This window comes from Polistes dominula, unplaced genomic scaffold (assembly GCF_049000335.1).
Source record: "Polistes dominula isolate Pdom_NZ unplaced genomic scaffold, Pdom_raw_medaka contig_79, whole genome shotgun sequence".
Lineage (NCBI taxonomy): Eukaryota > Metazoa > Arthropoda > Insecta > Hymenoptera > Vespidae > Polistes > Polistes dominula.
Window position 1 is genome coordinate 4884518 of NW_028300916.1, and position 19236 is coordinate 4903753.

At 28.0% G+C, this 19236-nt stretch overlaps 4 protein-coding genes across 6 annotated transcripts; 1 reads left to right on the forward strand and 3 right to left on the reverse strand.

The window, feature by feature from the left end:
• Positions 1–426: 426 nt before the first annotated feature.
• Positions 427–6490, reverse strand: Tspan6 (tetraspanin 6). Of its 2 annotated transcripts, XM_015322307.2 has the most exons (6): positions 6364–6490; positions 6141–6221; positions 1756–1944; positions 1288–1458; positions 732–947; positions 427–620 (listed from the first exon to the last, which is right to left on the reverse strand). In XM_015322307.2, the coding sequence occupies exons 2-6, from the start codon at positions 6198–6200 to the stop codon at positions 546–548; spliced, it is 711 nt and encodes a 236-aa protein (XP_015177793.2). In that variant the 5' UTR covers positions 6201–6221; positions 6364–6490; the 3' UTR covers positions 427–545. The 2 variants fall into 2 exon arrangements, with proteins under 2 accessions (XP_015177793.2, XP_089026960.1); XM_089170834.1 differs by lacking the exon at positions 6364–6490 and having other exon boundaries at positions 6141–6357.
• An 828-nt stretch (positions 6491–7318) lies between these two features.
• On the reverse strand, positions 7319–10790 carry LOC107067103 (uncharacterized). Its single transcript, XM_015322312.2, is given in 6 exon segments — positions 7319–8017; positions 8175–8390; positions 8679–8837; positions 8932–9080; positions 9083–9119; positions 10040–10790. Coding segments are annotated over 6 exon segments (789 nt in total). The 5' UTR covers positions 10100–10790; the 3' UTR covers positions 7319–7849.
• A 639-nt stretch (positions 10791–11429) lies between these two features.
• On the forward strand, positions 11430–14962 carry Patsas (palmitoyltransferase Patsas). 2 transcript variants are annotated; one of them, XM_015322311.2, is made up of 9 exons: positions 11430–11978; positions 12086–12351; positions 12457–12571; positions 12654–12779; positions 12857–13302; positions 13389–13638; positions 13734–13906; positions 13983–14148; positions 14290–14962. In XM_015322311.2, exons 2-9 carry the CDS (start codon positions 12173–12175, stop codon positions 14491–14493), a joined length of 1659 nt encoding a protein of 552 aa, XP_015177797.1. In that variant the 5' UTR covers positions 11430–11978; positions 12086–12172; the 3' UTR covers positions 14494–14962. The 2 variants fall into 2 exon arrangements, with proteins under 2 accessions (XP_015177797.1, XP_015177796.1); XM_015322310.2 differs by having other exon boundaries at positions 11432–11978; positions 12101–12351.
• On the reverse strand, positions 14594–18868 carry Ced-12 (engulfment and cell motility Ced-12). Its single transcript, XM_015322309.2, has 8 exons — positions 18455–18868; positions 17916–18373; positions 17516–17809; positions 16995–17423; positions 16507–16923; positions 15992–16429; positions 15612–15918; positions 14594–15522 (listed from the first exon to the last, which is right to left on the reverse strand). The coding sequence occupies exons 2-8, from the start codon at positions 18024–18026 to the stop codon at positions 15359–15361; spliced, it is 2160 nt and encodes a 719-aa protein (XP_015177795.1). The 5' UTR covers positions 18027–18373; positions 18455–18868; the 3' UTR covers positions 14594–15358.
• Positions 18869–19236: the final 368 nt, after the last annotated feature.

Consider the following 19236-nt stretch of genomic DNA (forward strand, 5'->3'; position numbering starts at 1 on the left):
CGTTACAAAAATTACCAGATCGGTATCGATCAAATTATATATATATATATATATATATATATATATATTTTTTTTTGTCTTAAACACGTCTGTGTTTTTGTTTTTCTTGTTTTCCAAACGATATAACAAGAAGAAAATTAAAAAGAACAAAAAAAAAAAAAGAAAAAGGTAATACATAAACCAATACCAATTCAATTTATGCAATTATTCTTCCCTTTCCAATTTATCAAATTTCTTGAAATTCAAAAAAATACAACACGGCATTTACGTGTTTGTGTAAAAGAACCAAAAAAAAAACAAATACGAACATTGCTTCCTATTATCAAAATTAGTTTTATCATTAATTTTTTGTATGCTATAAAAAATGTAGTAGAGGATAATAAAAAGAAAAAGAAAAGAAAAAGAAAAAGAAAAAGAAAAAGAAAAAAAAAGAAAATAATTAGATATATTATTAAACAAGAAAAATAATACTCTTTAAGTTGTTGTTGTTTTTGTTGTTGTTGTTGTTGTTATTATTTTTGATATTATTATTGATTTACTCTCCTTTATACCCTGTAACCTCTTCTTTCAGAATTCTTAATCGAATTTGCTAGGCATAGTGCGAATATAATACCGATCAACTGCAAATAATGAAAAAGAGAAAAAAATCAATTAAAACATTTCATCAGTGTCTCTCCTGTTGATATCTTTAAAAATAATAAATATTTCTTTAAAAAAATCGATAAACTTACTTCGACTGCAGCTATACCAATTGCAACACCACCCAATACTGCTCCAGCATAAACAAGGAATTCTTTTAAGGCCTTGGCACATCCTTGGTTAAAGGCCTGATTAATTGGACATACTGAGAACTGTTCAACGTCACTGCAACAACTCCAAGGTATAGTCCCATTGAAAGGAGCGCTTCCTTGGTAATCAGCTTTTGAATTGATACCACAACATTCCAACTACAAAATGAGAAATAAATATAAATATATATATATGTGTATTAAATTTATGTACAATTACTACCCCTTTTTTCATTACAGGGATTATATACCCTTATTAATAACATGATCTTATAATAAATACACTTTAAATCAAGAATTTTCCTTTAAACGTGATTATCAAAGATTTAGAAAAATCTCATATGATACAAAATCTAAATCAAATTAAGAGAGTACAAGCATTATATAATATAATATAATATATCTATAGAAAGAAGATAATTCAAGTAATAATTTATAACGAAAAAATAATAAAATACAAAAAAAAAAATAAACAACATTAAAACATTGTCATACTTACATTCTTCTGAACGATATCTACAATTTCTCGACTCGTACTAGTATTCCAATATTCGTTGAATAATTTAGAGTAAGATTTATTAACATCTATATTAGAATCTTTGAAGACAACAAATGCGTAGATCGCAACAGCAACTTGTACTATAAATATCGTAAGTAGGAACGATGCAAACTGAAACGAACACATTGTATATAAACATATATATATATAAAGATTTGATTTAATTAACAATTTTGAAAGATTCCAAAATCAATTCCAGCTGAACAATTGTATTACGAATTTTGTCAATATTGATAAATGATTGTATTTGGCATACTTTTAACAGTCTGGGTCAAGGTTAGACTAATAATCGTATATTTAAAATGAAAAAGTTTGATTAGTAGAGACTATATAAGATGACTAAGTCAAATTATATTTAAAAAGCAATCATGATAATATGTTTAACATTAATAAATATGGAATACTCACGGTTATCGTCATGCAATGACTTTCACGTATAGCTCCGCAACATCCGAAGAATGCAATGACAAAAATAATACTGCCAATGACGATGAACGTAATCGAAGGGAAAGAAATATTTTCATGTATAGCATCTTGGTAATTGTTAATATTTATGTGCATTAATACACCAACTATGAGAATAGCTAGACCGCATAACTGTAACAACAATCAATATTGTTCATTGAGTATACAAGAAGAAAAAAATCAATTATACAGGTAATGTTTATTTATACATAAATAATATAATAATTTATATCAAACAAGAGTTATTTAATTAGTTATTTATTGAAACAAGAGTTATTAAATTAATGCATCTTTTTTCAAAATACTTTTATATATATACATTTTTATTTTATTAAATATATTTATGTTTATGTTATCTAATCGTTGTTATTATTATTATTATTATTATTATACTTCTAATGACTTAGATATTCTAATACTAGCTTGTCACGAAATAATGTATCATATATGTTATTTTAAAAATATAAACCAATGAAAAAAAACTTGTTAAATACCGTCGGGTAACACGGGTATAATATATTCAAATAATACACATTTGAACTATTTTCTTTGTTTTTGTCATTTTTATTACATTATATATTACGCAATTAAATGAACGTATTTTATCCTTTAAATGGGCCTGATAGTAATAGTTTTATTTTATAGTATGAGGTCATCACGCTAACACGTGACGAAACAATTTTTTCTAGAACTATTGAGTCACCTTTAACGTGTGACGCTTTCTTTATTTAATTAAACAAAAACAAAAACAAAAAGAAACACTATAACAAATTAAATCGAAATATTAACCGGAATAATTGAACAAGTAATTAAACAACAAAACAAAAACTACAAGTATTGTTTAAATATCAAATAAAATAATAATAGTTTTGATATTAATTATTTGTTAGATTTTCTACATTTTATTGCATTTAATAAAAAAAAAACCAAAATTTGGTTAAACCCTAAAAACATATATCGACGATTATTTAAATTAATAAATCGTAAATTTTTTATCTTTTAAAGTAATTGAATAAAAATTGAAAATATAAAAAAATAAAAAAAAAATAAAACAAAAATAAAAAATAGAACATTACTCGATCTTTACCCGTTAAAAAAACACTTATACAATTGTTCATCCATCGCGATAAAATAGAAAATTATAGCGATATCGTATTGGGTATATCGGAAAAAAATCCTTGGAAACTTTACACACGCAATAATATTATTCGCATTGTAAACCTATCTATTTCTTCTCACGTGTGGAATAATTTAGTTCGAGATTATCGCAGGTGTATTTGCGCAAGGGCGAACTGACTGACTTTATTTGGCCTTGAAATTTCATGAAAGAGTTCCTTTATTTTTTTTTTTACAGGTGTATCCTAAACACGTTGCAGTCGATTGTTATTTGTAGGTATTTTTGTTTTCATACTATTTACAAATTTTTTATAATACTTCGAATAACATTTGAATCACGTAATCAATCCGATAGTATCCAATGAAACGACAACAACACTTTAATAATATAGATAATATAGATAATATATATATATATATATGTATCAGTGTTTCTCAACTTCCAATGTATATTCGAATCAATCGTGAAATTGATAGCTGCTACACCCCCCTCTTTACTTCAAAAGCAAGAAAAGTAATTAACTTGTGTATAAAAGATTAATTGATAATACGAATGATAAATAATTTATCATGAAATGTTCTTTACAAGAATAGATTACATTAACACCGACGTATCATCTTTTTTTTTTTTTTTTTTATCTCGATCATCACAATTGATATTTATATTTTTCTAAGTAAACTTACTTTAAAATTATATATATAGAATAAAATTGATATCAATTTGTATATTATATTTTATTCTATATTTATTTCTTCTTCTTATTATTATTATTATATCAATTATATATCTTAAATTAATAGATATATTTTTCTTTATTAATATAATTAAAATAATCGTTATCCAATATTTATATCAATTTATTATCAAAATTCGTATATGGAGACACACTTGAAAAATTTTTCCGAATTCATCGATAAAAGATTAAAAAGAACAAATTCATTAGAACTTTTCTCCAATATTTCAGATTTCAATCGGTAAACATTTATCATACATAAAATATAATACCTATCTTTGTATATATATATATATGATGAGTGTTCAAAGAAATAATGATAATAACATGGTAAAAAAATATCAAAGAGAAAGGAAAACGTGAATGATGATATCATACTTATTCTTAGAAATTCGATCTTTTCTTAATATTTTGATTTCTGGTAAAACTTTGAATAAACTTTGGTCTTACAAAATTATTATTCATTTTAATAACCATCGTTATTAAGTATTTTACTCGTAACAAAAAAAAAACCAACGATGGACAACGATGATAATGATGATAATGATAATAATGATGTCATATTACATTTTTTTTTCTGCAAGGATTTGAAATTTATTCGAACGTAAGATTTAGATTTAAAGACTCTTCCTTCCTCTTCTTCTTCTTCTTCTTCTTCTTAACACTTAGCCGACCGAACGCACCACAGAGACCTCTACAATTTTCACTGGCGCTCGGAAAAACCAAACTGCGCTCTCCACTGCGCACTTTTTTGAAGTAGCACGGAATAAAATTCGCTATTTGTAATTAAAAACGTCCGAACATTTGTTATATGATCAATTATATCTTACGGTAATAATTTGGTTCAACGATTATCACATATTGCTTATACAAAATTCGATATTAAAAGTTTATAATAATTATTTTTTAATAATTATATATATATAGAGTCAAAAAATTAAGAACAGTAAAAATGACGAATAGATAACGTAACTCAAATATGGAACAAAAAAAGTGTAGTAATGTATTTTAATATTGTTGAAAATAATTTTATGATTGGCAAAAAGATACCATTGAAAATCCCGAAAATAAAAAATCGTAATAATGAGCAATAAAAGATTTGAAAAATTGATGCCATTTTATTCTATGTTGTACTACCCTGTATAAATAAGAAGCTTTATAGAGAAAGAAGCGTTCCTCAGATGAAAATGGTAGAAAATGGTAGATCTACTTGAGTGGTCGGCTAAGTGTTGAGGAAATACACCCTAAAATTATTCTCTTTAAACTATACAAAGATTCGTTTTATTCGCTATTTTGTATTATTAACGTTCGTTTATAACCAACACCTACGCAAAATTATTATCCAATTGTCTTTCATTTTGCGCTTCCTTTTAACGTGATAATTCATAACGTATGACAGGTACTAATTCTTTTGCTATTCATCTATGAAGACAAGAAAAACGTGTTAAGAATATATATTTGAAAGAAAGAAAGAAAGAAAGGAAAAAAAAACAGCCTCAAACGAATGCATTTCGTGTTAAACAAAAGGAATTTGCTAATGAAACGTTTTATCGTTGTTAGAAGAGATCGCAATAACGAATTGTAAGAGGAAACTTGCGGTTGATTTATTTTTTTTTATTTTGATTTTTTCCTTTTCCAAACTTCCATGATGTGAAATAATATGCGTCATGGGCAAATAAAAACCAATGAAATTGCAATGTAAAAAATATACGCATATCTAAATACTCGATTAGATTACATTCTTATAATTGGCGTTGTTTCTAACGATTAAAAAAAAAGAAAAAAAAAGAAAAGGAAACCGCAAATTAAAAAAAAGAAAAAAATTCGCAAATACTTTTTCGGGAGTGTTTTTAAATTAACGCTCACGATAAGAGCGATATTTTTATTCTTTTCTTTACATCCCCTGATTAGATACATTTAATCGTAGATAAACTTCGTTTACACGTTCGTAATTCTTTCTCTTGCACGTATTTAATCTCTCTCAAAATAATTTCATGATAAAATATTTAACATTATATACATTTTGTAAAAGTTATAAGATTACTACATTGGAAAAATAAAATTGAGCTTGAAAAACAAAGAAGAAAATGGTGTCTATCGTTAAACTTCAAACTTCAAACTTTTCAACTATACCCACCCACTCACATACGTAAATATACATATATTCGTTTACACGTTCGTAATTCTTTCTCTTGCACGTATTTAATTTCAAAAATAATTTCATGATAAAAATTTAACATTATATATACATTTTGTAAAAGTTACAAGATTACTACATTGAAAAAATAAAATTGAGCTTGGAAAACGAAGAAGAAAATGGTGTCTATCGTTAAACTTCAAACTTCAAACTTTTCAACTATACCGACCCACCCATCATCCACATACGTATATATACATACATATATAATGTTATAATTATATATTATTACATATACATTTATATATATTTATAGATTGAAGATATAAATGAGTACGTACTGCGAAGATGAAATTAAATATAAATAGAAGATATTTTATTAATCCCAGTCCACAACCCATCTTGAATGTTTCCTTTGGATTCTGAACAAAATACAAAATGAAAAAAAAAAAAGAAGAAGATGAAATAAATCACTTGACACCGTTAAACGTTTATCAAAATTAAATAAAAGTTCAACAGGTTATTTATTATTGTGTGATACGTGAGATACACAAAATAACCTACCACAGAACAAGACGATTGAAATTTAACTGAACGACTGTTGGTCTACAACTGGTTACACTATTCTCCGATTTCGGTTACACGTTTACGTATAGTTATCCCCACTCTCTTTCCTTTATCCCATCTCCTTCCTCCCTCTCTTTCTTGCACAACATAACATACACACACACACCTATATATACCTACCACACACACACACATAACAACACTCTTTCTTTCTCTTTTTCTCTCCTTAATGTATGATTCATGTTCTCGTCCGTCTCGTAACATTTGTTTGTTCTTTCAAGTTATCAGCAGGTTTTCTATTATTTTATTTCCTGCCATATTTTGAAAATGTACACACAACACCTACGAACGATTTTCATTCATATTATTAAAATATAATTTTTCTTTTTTTTGTTTTTGTTTTTCCACGTTGAGATTAATTGATTTGTTTCTTCTTTTTCTTTTAAAATCCGTCCACTGTTCAAAGCTATATTATACATTTATATAATTTTACATAATGTATTATATATTTATTATTTATATATTGAAATATATATTTTGTTAATTATATTTTTTTAAATCATGCGTTGTTATCTTGTTTTTGTTTTTTTTTTTAATTTTATTTTAAACAAAATATGATGGCTCGATGTCATATATACAAAATAAATATTATTATCAATTTTTAATAATAATATATAATTTTTTTTATATAACATTGTGAGATAAAATTTCAACGAAATTATTTGTTCAGATCATTTAAGATTATACATATAGAGACGTACTTTCTTAAGCAAGGACATAACACACATATATATACATTTATTGTATATATGTCCTCTAAAGCAGTGGTGCGCAAACTGTGTCGCGAATTTTTAGGAATTTGAAAGGAAAAACAAAAAAATATAATTGTGATACTTTTTAAAAAAAAAACGAACACAACTAACGTAAAATATACAAACGAGAGAGATAATCCTTTTTTTTTGTTTTATTATCTTTTATTATTAATTTCTTATAAATTAACTTACACGAAGATTTGTTTATAAAGATAATCAAATCTATTTTCCCTATAGCAAATTATTTTCTAACAATTAAAAGCAATATAAAAAAAAAAAAGATATTAATTTATCTAGAAAACATGATAAGAGAAATCTCATTGATGTCATAGAAAATATGTTCTTTATTTCGTAAATGGTTACTTTTTTATTTTATTTTTTTTTATTTTCATCACATTGCGTCATATTGGTAACTCTCATCTTCTGGTGAGTCATTTTTAGTCATATTTTTTGAACAATATCTTATCATTGAGAAAATCGATCGCATGATAAAATCTCAACCATAATCCGTTTGCCAAAAAAACGATCTCACAACTGCACATGTGTATCTTACTTACTTACTTACTTTTCATTCATTTGATCGGCGGAACATACACACAATTGAGTTATTTATTTATTTATTTATTTATTTATTTATTTATTTATTATTTTTTTTGTCAAACAATATATTACTACGTCGTTTCGTTTAATGACGATTGTCGATTCAAAAGTTTTGAATTATTATCTGCTTGATATATCACTTGGGAGGATATTCTGCGTGTCAACGCATCATGTCTTCTTCTTTCTATACTTTCCGTAAATGCTTTCACATAACACGTTGAACATATTATTAGACAAATCTAAAAAAAAGAAGAAGAAAAAAAGAACATAAAAGAACAAAAAGTAAAGAAATGAATGTTTTTTCTTTTTTTTTTGGTCTTTTTTTTCATTAATATCAATTATAACGTAAATGTATAAATGAAGTTTCATGGATAAATTCGTTAATGTATCATTTACTTTTAATAATAATGCACCGAGACTGAGTAAAAACACATGTAATAAAATCGATCTGGCACGACTTATCATCACATGATGGCAACCTCTGGCATATATGGAAGTACAAGTGGATTTATCGTTGTTTGATTTTAAAGACAATGATGTGTCGCAACAAGACCACGGTACCGAATTTTGTCCACGGTAATCGGTTGGTCCGTCCATACCGCAACATTGAAACTATAATAATAATAATAATATTAAATGTTAATTAATATTATAATTATACCAATAAATATATTATTAATATAGATATGAATTTATCTTTGGTAAAATAATGTTTTCATAAATGATATTTTTTCATAAAAATAACTAAAACAAATTTCATAATTATTGATTGGCGTATGAAGAAGATAAAAAAAAAACACCAAAGAAACACCGTTTAATTACATTGATTCATATAAAACTAAATATTAAATTAAAAAATGATCAAACAATTTATAATATTCCGATAATGAATATATTTACCTTGGTTTGTATGTGTTCCCATAATTGTTGATTGTCTTTAGCTACAAATACTGTTCCAAGACGTGCAGTCGGAAGAAAATCTAATTGTTCGTGTCTGACAAGTGCCCATATTCCACCAGTTATTTCAAATATACCAATTATCGTCAAACTTATAACAAACTAAACAAAAAATCAAACAGTTTATTACAATAATATTTATTTTTGTTTATTTGTTTGTTTGTTTGTTTAAAGATCTATCGATTATTTTGCTTACTAGTATCACTTGACTCTTTTGCGTAAATTCAAGAAAATGCCATGACAACCAACCTACGGCACATGTGAATAAACCCAAAACCAAGAGAGTAATTGACGGACCATAAACATTGTCAGGTGTGAGTTGTTTGTATTCGGCTAATTGATACAAAAAAATCCTGCGAAGATTGAAGCTACTATTCCTGAAATCTGTAAAATAGATATTACCGGATATGAGATTTTAAAATATTCTAGATAAAACACTGCGCGCATAGATAGTTATTCTTTTTCTTTTTCTTTTTCCATTTCTGTGAAAATAAAAAAGAGAAGAGTTAAGAAAATGTACACGTTCGTAAAAGTATGACTCAATGATTATCTGAAACTTCTCTAATAACGATAAGATATGCTTTTTTTCTTGTAGTTACACAGTTATTGTTAGGGATATCAATTATTTACAGATATATTACATTTCTTTAGGATTAGATAAATCTCACGTCACAATGCGCAGATAAAATACGCAGATAAAAATAATTTACCTCGATACAAATCGAAGAATCTAAAAAAGAAAAAAAAACATTTCAAGCAATCTCTGAGTTACGAAATTTACAACGAAAAATGTATAAAAATAATAAACGGTATTAGAGATCAATGTTAGAAGAAAAAAAATAAATAAATACAATTTCCACTACCAACGTGTTAAATATTGTCGACGATTGACGAAGAAGAAGAAGAAAAAAAGAAAAAAAAAGAAAAAATTCCGATAAAATAATTTATCAATCGATAAATATGATTTTGATCTTGAAACAATTTCCTACAAATCAAAATTATTATTATTTCATAGCTATTTTGAGATGTTTCATCTTTACTCTCGTTTATCTTTAAAAATATTATTTGCTGCAATACATATGCAAGTATTAGCAAGTATTAGTAAGACAAATATTGGTAAAGAGGAGATTAGAGGATAAAAAAGAAATAGTTAATAAAGTACCGAGAAGAAAAGGGGGAATGTCAAAGGATAAATTATTTTAACTAAATACAATATAAATGTATATATAAAAAGAAAAGTAGAAAAACAATGATTAGAAAATAGAATGAAAATCGATCTAGGAATGAGGAGCATATAAACTTACGCCAAGAACGATGGTACCAACGATTAGAAGATATCGTAAGCAACCGAGTGCTCGTGCCATTTCACCATTTCACGTTTATAAATACACGCGCGCAGGAGACGAAAAGAGGGCGACAGAATTAACGTGGTAAGTGCGTGCGTGAATTCGTGCGCGCGAACGCGCGCTTGTATACATACAACACGAGCAAGCAGCAGATACACCACCACCACCAACAAAGATGTAAGAAATAGTTTTATATATATATATATATATACGTAAACGCATAAGCAAACTTTGACCGAACTAAACGTAAGTTATAATAATCACGAGGGCGACACAATCACAAAAAATCTTCCTTCTTCAAGCGCGCGTCTTTCAATCTCTTTCAAAGTCTTACTAGCTCATTCCATTTTAACAAATAAAACGCTTCTAACGTCGTCGTACTACAATCTTTTATCTTCGAACTATCTACCTCCTACTTTTTCCAATTTTTTTTTTTTTTTCTTACAAGTTTATCATTTTCGTTTAAACTATGGGTTTCATACGAGGATAAGTTTCCAAGAGATATGCATATGGTGGTTAGATATAGAATTTACATCACCAATGTGATTAATTTTGATACGATTATTCTATTCTCAAATGTATATTGTATGCAAATATTATTTATGTATTTTGTATATCGCGTTTTTTAAGTGAACAAATAAAATTGTAGATTTTATTATCAGACATGTGTGTTTATGATATACTCCTATTCTCTCTTGTATGAAACAAATCTTATTTGATATTTAAATTTCACACCCTACGTTTACATATATATATATATATATATAAATATACGTATATTTATATTCTTTGTATAATATAATCTCGAATTTTTCTTGGTATTGTTTTAGCGAATTTAAAAAATATCAACGATGCTTACACGACGATGTCTTGTTCAACTCTAATACTAAATATTTAGAACACGTATGGGTTCTATAGCTAAGACACAGGTGTTTAGGGTATGACTAACCCTTCGTTACGCTATATGACCACCGTTTGTTCGATCGATAAAAAAATATGTCCCATTTAAATTCACCACCTTTGATATAAATCTTATATATTTCATTTTTTTCTTTTTTTTTTTCAATAAAACGAATAATGAAATATACGAGTATCAATTGAAATAATCTTTTCAATAATTAATCATTATTTTTCAAATATCTCTCTGAGATTATTCTTCTATCAATTAAATGAATCTTAATATCATGAAAATAAATGATACTTATTTGAAACAAAAGATCATATTTTAAGCGTCATCTGGCCATTTTAAATCTAATTGTCGAAATACAATTTTTCAAACATTTTAAAACTGTAACAAATATGGTGCTATAATTCAAGGGATTGATACATTTCAATAGGCCGATTATCTTAATTAGATAAGACAATTGTGTTCAAAAGATACCAAAAGGACCATGCGTAATCTTGCGCAAAATCAATGCGAAATTTGAATAAGAATATTTTTAAGGACGGTATTAGAAATGCATCAGGTTTGCGTGTTTCATCGAGAGACGCAGGCGTCCATTCGACGCGACGCTATTGATTCGAATGCGCAACAACGAAGGTAACCTACTCCTGAAAAGATTAGGTTGCATTAGTATGACGATAGTCTAGTAGAAAAGTTCGGTTTCATCTAACAATTATACCTACACTCGGCAATATATGTTAAAAAGAAAACGTAAAAATAAGAATAAGAATAAAAGATAAAAATACGAAGTGAAATAAAAGTGTTAAGTACAGGTAATTGAGAAGAAAAAAACAAAAAAAAAAGAAAATATAAAATATGATTGGTCCTAATGTGTCATTGTGACTAACCGTTCCGGAGGGTGGTGGTGTATCCTCCACATCTACGCAAGGTGCAAGTTTGCGAACACCTTCCGAACACGATCGACTGAACACGGAACTCGCGACGCTGTGTAAGGTAAAAAGAAAAGAAAATAAATGAATAAATACAAATGTATAGGTATAAATTATTTGCTTTCTTTTGTGCGAGATTGTTATAAAAAAAAAAATAATGAAATTGATTAGAAAAAATACGTACAGGTCTATCCTGTGAGCCCTGTAACAGGGCCTGGTGCGGCAAGATCCGTATGGGAATTAAGTCCCGATCCCGACATGGTCGGGCATCTACCGAGCAACCTGCTTTCGAGTGGGACTCATCAGAATCAAAATTCTGATAAAAATACCAATCGAAGGGACAGCAATGGACCTGATGATAATATATATGCCGAGGCAGCGCCAGGCCAAAGTCCAAGCGATGAAACTAAACAAATTTTTGATCTTCTTAGAGCAAGGTGATTATAATTTTGTATATTTATTGTTAATTTTAATTACAATATAAGGAACGATCTTTTACTATGTGTCTCTTGATATTTCATGGAAATGTTTTTATTGTGTAGTGAGATAGAATCGGTCGACGAATTGGTAGAAAAAAATGGATTGAGCATATTAAATGTCCGAGATGAATGGGGATATACGCCTGCTCATTGGGCTGCTTTGGATGGTAACATCGAAGTACGTGAAATAATATCTACATTATTCTTGATAATATTGTATAGTCTGAAAAAGATTCAATATAAATGAATAATATGAACAGGTGATGAGATATCTTATAGAACGAAGCGGACCAATTGACCATTCTTGTCTAGGAACGCAAGGTCCCAGGCCTATACATTGGGCATGTAGAAAGGGTCACAGTGCTATAGTGCAATTATTATTAAAGGTAAAAGACAATCTTATTAGAACAACGTATTTTTTCTTCTTCTTCTTCTTCTTCTAACAATATGAATTTAATTTTAGGCCGGGGTCGCCGTCAATGCTGCTGATTTTAAAGGTTTGACTCCTCTAATGACAGCCTGTATGTTTGGAAAATTTGCTACAGCCGCCTTTCTTCTTGGATCCGGTGCTATGGGTCATCTGACAGATATCAATGGAGATACCGCACTTCATTGGGCAGCTTATAAAGGACACGCCGAATTAATAAGACTTTTGATTTACAGCGGCGTCGATTTGCAGAAACCCGATTATTTTGGATCTACTCCTTTACATTTAGCTTGTCTATCGGGTAATATTAGTTGCGTTAAGATATTGTGCGAAAAGAGCAAGATCGAATTGGAGCCACGAGATAAAAATGGTAAAACTCCGTTACAATTGGCTAAGAGTCATCGTCATTCCGAAATCGTACGCATATTACAAGCCGAACAAAAGCGCAGAGCTAGATGGATTCCACCGATCAATGAACTCTGGTTAGCGAATTTTTGTTATTCTTTTCTTAATAAATAAAACAAAACTCGACGAATTTCTATATCAACAATCTATAACGTTTTGACAGGGCATTATTATTTGGAGGAGCTGGTAATAGTAAAGGACCATTACTATTGTTCATGATATCAGTTTTACTATGGGGTTATCCTATGTATTTACTTAAATGCATTCCATTGACTTGGAATCTTTTACGAGGAAGTCATTATTGTTTTATTTATTGGAATATCGTCATGTGGATATCATGGATAGTAGCTAATAGAAGAGATCCCGGTTATGTACCACAAAATAGTGAAACTTATTATAGAGCTATAAAACAGGTAATTTATTCATGAAAAATTTATATTTATATTTCATATCGAAGATAATTCTAATTTGAATATTTCTTCTTCTGTATTTTCTTTTTTTTTTTTAGATACCGTATTTTGACAAATGGAAGAAAAGAAATGTTTTATTATCGCGTTTGTGTCACAGTTGCAGATGTTTTAGACCATTAAGAGCTAAACACTGTAGAATTTGCAATAGATGTGTCACTTGTTTTGATCATCATTGTCCTTTCATATATAACTGTGTTGGATTAAGAAACAGGTGAGTTAATTTATACTGCTAACAAATGTTAATTTATGTGTCTCTCTCTCTCTGCATCGAGATATATCTGTTACAGAATGTGGTTTTTCTTATTTGTAATGTGTGTGGCGATAAATTGTTCATTTACGTTATACTTTGCGTGCTATTGTATGGCTATCGAAGGTATCCAATTGTTATATGTCTTGGGTGTATTAGAAGCACTAGTCTTTTGTGGTCTTGGATGGATATTAACGTGCACTTCGGTAAATATAATATAAATCTCTTATTTTTTTAAACAATATCTTTTGATTTAATTTCAAAAATTTTATGTATTTTATATTATATATATATATATATATATAATGTGATCAAAAATAATTATTTATATTTTTGTTTTAATACAGGTACTCCATGCTTGTATGAACCTAACGACTAATGAAATGTTTAATTATAAGAGATATCCATATTTAAGAGATAAAAAAGGTAGATACCTAAATCCATTTAGCAGAGGTCCTGTACTTAATTTCATTGAATTCTTCCTTTGTCCTTCTGATCATCGAATAAATGATCCTCAGAATTATCAAATTCTTACTGAAGATGTTATGTAATATCATTTGTAAACAACTACACTTTCTATGCAAATCTGACAGATGTAATTATTTCATTCAAAATCTCTGCCTTTTTGAACTTTTCACTCACCTACTCGTATTTATAATAACACCGCCATATTTATATAGTACACGTTTATGCTAATAACACTTTTTTTTTTATTGCATCAATTCAAACATTTGTTCGATGCGCTTTAATAAATTATTTTTTAAATACAATTGTATAGTTTATTACAATAATATATATTCTATATATATATATATATACTTATGATCATAAATATATTTATTACAAAATAGTATCAAGTATTTGTATAATAAAATCTATAAAACACGATTCACGTTAAATGTATTACAGAAAAATTGAATTTATCTTAAACATGAATTCAATTAAAAAGTTTAAAAAGGCTTCTATATAATTCTTAATGAAGCAATAGTCTATTATACGCACAATATGCAATATACAGGGTATTATCGTTTTAATTTGTATAATGAAACATTACTGTAAATAATACTAATAATAATAATAATAATAATAATAAACTTCGCTCTTATTTTACGAATGTTTAACTGTATAAAATAAAACGATTACCTTATATATTACAAATTTGTAAAAATACGTGTATAAAAACTTGTCAATATAAAAATTGGTTAAAAAAAAATAATATTTTTGGTATTCTATTATAAAAATCGTAATAAGATTAAAAGCCATGTTAAAATGAATAAATATAATCTAAATTAGACATATAAAAATGATTACTTACGTTAAATAACATCAATTTCACTACTGGCAGTTATTTGGCATGCATGTTACCATTAAATATATTAAGTTAATCTAATGTAGATTATGTATTAATTGCCCACATTACTTTAACTCGTAACAGAAATCATAATTTGGTGGAGGTTCAGGAATTGGCGGTGGATTTTGAGGTATGTCAATTCCTTCCGCATCCAAAAGTCTTAATTTAATATCCATAGATAATAAAGTTTCCAAATCATTTTCAGCTTCTTTGCTGGTCATTCTATGATCTATGAAAACGATAAAAAAAATTTATTTAATATTAAGTATATATATATATACCACTAGATAACTAAATAATATAGAAATTTGAATTTACTAAGTAAGGCATTAATGCCATCCGTCCAATAATCAAAAACTTGCTCGTCAGGTGCAACAAAATCTAAACTTGAAACTTCCACCGAATCCAACATTAAGGAAAATGCTAATTGATGGGTCGTTTTTCTTCGTTGTAAATCTTTCATATGAGGACAATCTCTACCAGTTATTAAACCCCGAATCTCAACAATAGGTAATTTTGTTGGTAATTCATCTATCGACGGTACTGATTTTTCATCGCAGTCTCCATAATGCAATACTTTGTGATTTGGCGACAAACGCACGTACCAAAATTTATCTTTAATTCTCTGCAAATTTATAAACGTTAATTAATAAATTATACTTATAATATAAAGTCAATTTTAAATAAGAATCAATTACTTGTCCTCTAGCGCTATATTTCATAAATCTAGTTCCTTCTACTAAAAATCCAAGACGTTGCTGTTGAATTAACTCCAATATTTCTGGCGTAATTTGTTCTCTGAGTTCAACGATCGGTCTTGCATGACTTTCCCACTCTTCACGACTAGTTCTTTCTTGTTGCCAAAGATTAGTGATCGTTGAATATGTCAACTGTTGTAATTTGCTTTTAAATTTATCTAATCCTGTTGGTTTGCACTGGAGAGCTCTTGTTATTTGTTCTCTTACAACGGAAAATACTTTTACGAAATCCTCAGTAGTGGCTCTCATTTCTTTCCACGTTTTATTCAACAAGACTATACATACGCAATAAAATTCTTCAAATGGATGATCATGTGTGAAAAACATTGGATGATACGACTGTCCTTGTTCACTTGGTGCTTCTCCAATACGTAACACCTAATTATACAAGTAAGATTCTAATAAATAATTTATATCGTTATACGAAATAAAAATATGTAATTTTTTGTATATACCTCGCACAATAATTTGACAAGTTCGACACTTGTCCTGCCAAATGGGCATTCGTGTTCATCCGCACGACAAGAGTTTTCTAACACAACCTTCGTGTAATTTTCCGTATGATTACGAGCAAAATATACCATACAATCGAGCGCTAGCATACCAGGTGGAGTTTCAGTAAAATCAAGAGCAGGATTAATATCATATTTAAAACCTAATTTTTTATAATCTTTAGCATATAACCCTTGCTTGCGAGCAGCCACATCTATTCCAATACCACCTTCCGTGTCAAATGCAATTCGTCTAAGTTCTTTTATCTTTTCATGCGCATCTTGATCTTGTGGATCCATTTTTGTCATCATTCTTTGTTCTAAGAGGCTTAAAATTTGTGTTTGCAGGACATACAATTGATGCGCCATTTCTGCACCAACCTGACATAATGATTTAAATGTTAATAGATATCCAGTAGAATGTAAATATATAAAATGTAACTGTATCATACCTGTCCACTAGATTTAATTATGTTGGAAAGAAAAACGTTTCTAACTTGCTTTGATTGCAACGTAGCGGAGACTGCTCTCCGTTTGGATGTATCAGCTTTGAGAAATAAAGCGTTAATCAAAGCAATAGCATTTTGTTGTATTTGTGGACTTGAACTTTGCAGATGCATTACCAAATTAGGAAAAGTAACTTCTTTTTCAACTTGTGCATATTTGCCTGATGAATTTAAAACAATATTTTCTAAGATACTAAGTGCTGCTTCGATTATATTGGTATCTAAAGATACCGATTGATTATTCACATAGCTCGCTACTTTATTAATGAATGGTATCTCCAAGATATCCCAAGATACAATCCCATGATCCATCAATTCTACGAATGACTGAAGAGAATGTGCTAAAGCGCTACCTTTATATATTCCACCTTCAACCTACAGATATATACATACAAAAAGAATAATAACCATAGCTTTAGAAAATTTCTAGTTGAATTAATAAAGAGATATGACAGTTATTGAAATACCTGAGAAATAATAAGACCTAATCCTTGTTTATTGATAAATTCTAATGCAAATGTCATATCGGTACTCAATGAGCTTAATTTCTGTAACGCTGCAATGTTCTCCTCCGAAGTTCCACTATTCAATTTTGTTAATATATCCGTAGCTATCTTAGAAGGAGAAAACTCTAATCTTAGAATACTACCATTTTTTACTTCATTACGATTCTTCTCTGTTATATAATTTTGATTATTATTTTCAGAAAATTGTAATGAATATAATTCTGAATCAGAAAGACCCCATCCGTTACACAGCTCCTACCAATAACAAAAAAAAACACACACACAATATTTTTAATTCATTTAATAATTATTATTATAGGTTAATTAATAAATTATATCAAGATTAAGACTTTTTATTTACCTGAATGATACCAGTTAATGGTTGTTTCTGATTAAACTCAATTAACTGTGGTACTTGATCTGTCATCTGAACAGCGATTTTCACAATATTGGAATCCTTTTGGACCGGCATTTTGTATACGTAAATTGAACAGTTAATTGTAACTAATAGTTATACATTTAAAAAACACATATAATGCATTCATTAAGTGTCCATTTATAATATCATCATTATTTTGACATAACTCGTATTGTTAAAGTGACAACTTCCATTCAAAATATTACTTCTTAATTGTATATTGATATATTTATATAAAATATTCGTCGTTAAAATATGTCATTATAAAATTCAATGCAAGTTCAGCATTAATCATATAATATTTCTTAAAAAGTCAAACTCACATAATACACACACACACACAGTATTTTGTTTAATTTCAACTTAGGGCGTAGCCATTTGATTCACTTATATAGTATAAACTGTAATATATTATTAAATAAAGTTAGTTATTAACAATAACTATGTAAAGAAAAATAAATAATAAGAATTAAAATACTTACATGATATTGAACAATTCGCGAAATAGGTTAGATTATTAAAATATATATATATGGTAGATAAAACAAGTATATTTATAAAATTAGTTGTCCATATATCCAAACACCGTTATGCTATTAAAAGCCAAATTGAGTTTTTACGCCATCTTTTAAGTGAGGTTAAACTTTATACTACTACCAAAGAACATAGAATGATATAGAATATCGGAAGAGCACTTTTCATGTGAACAATAATCTTAGTTAGTAATATAACCACTAGAGAGCAGTAGTGTAGGTATTTACGCGATGACGTTCCACTTCCCCATTCATAAATGTTGCATAGCGTAAACAGTAGCGTACTACTCCTTACTCGCGCCCATTGATTGAATTCGATCATTGATACACAGGGAGTTCTTTTTTTTGTGTGTGTGTAAAAGTTTTTCCTATCTACAAATTTAAAAATGTTTTTTAACATACTTATTCACGAACGTATAATAGACATATTAGGTGTTCATTTATATGTACAAAATAATAATAATAATAATATACTTTGTTATTAATTATACACATATTAAGAAAAAATAATCATTTATTGTATATTATGAGTAAAATATTCAATCTCTCTCAGCAAAATAAATGTTTTAAAAAGGCAATAGTTCGTTTTTTTTTTTTCGTAAAATTATAAATTAGGATAAAATTTGTTGGTTGATACGACACATCAGCACACATTAACGCCATTTATTATAAAGTAGTAAATAAATTATTTATAGTTTACGTGTGATACACACATTGATGATCACAATAGA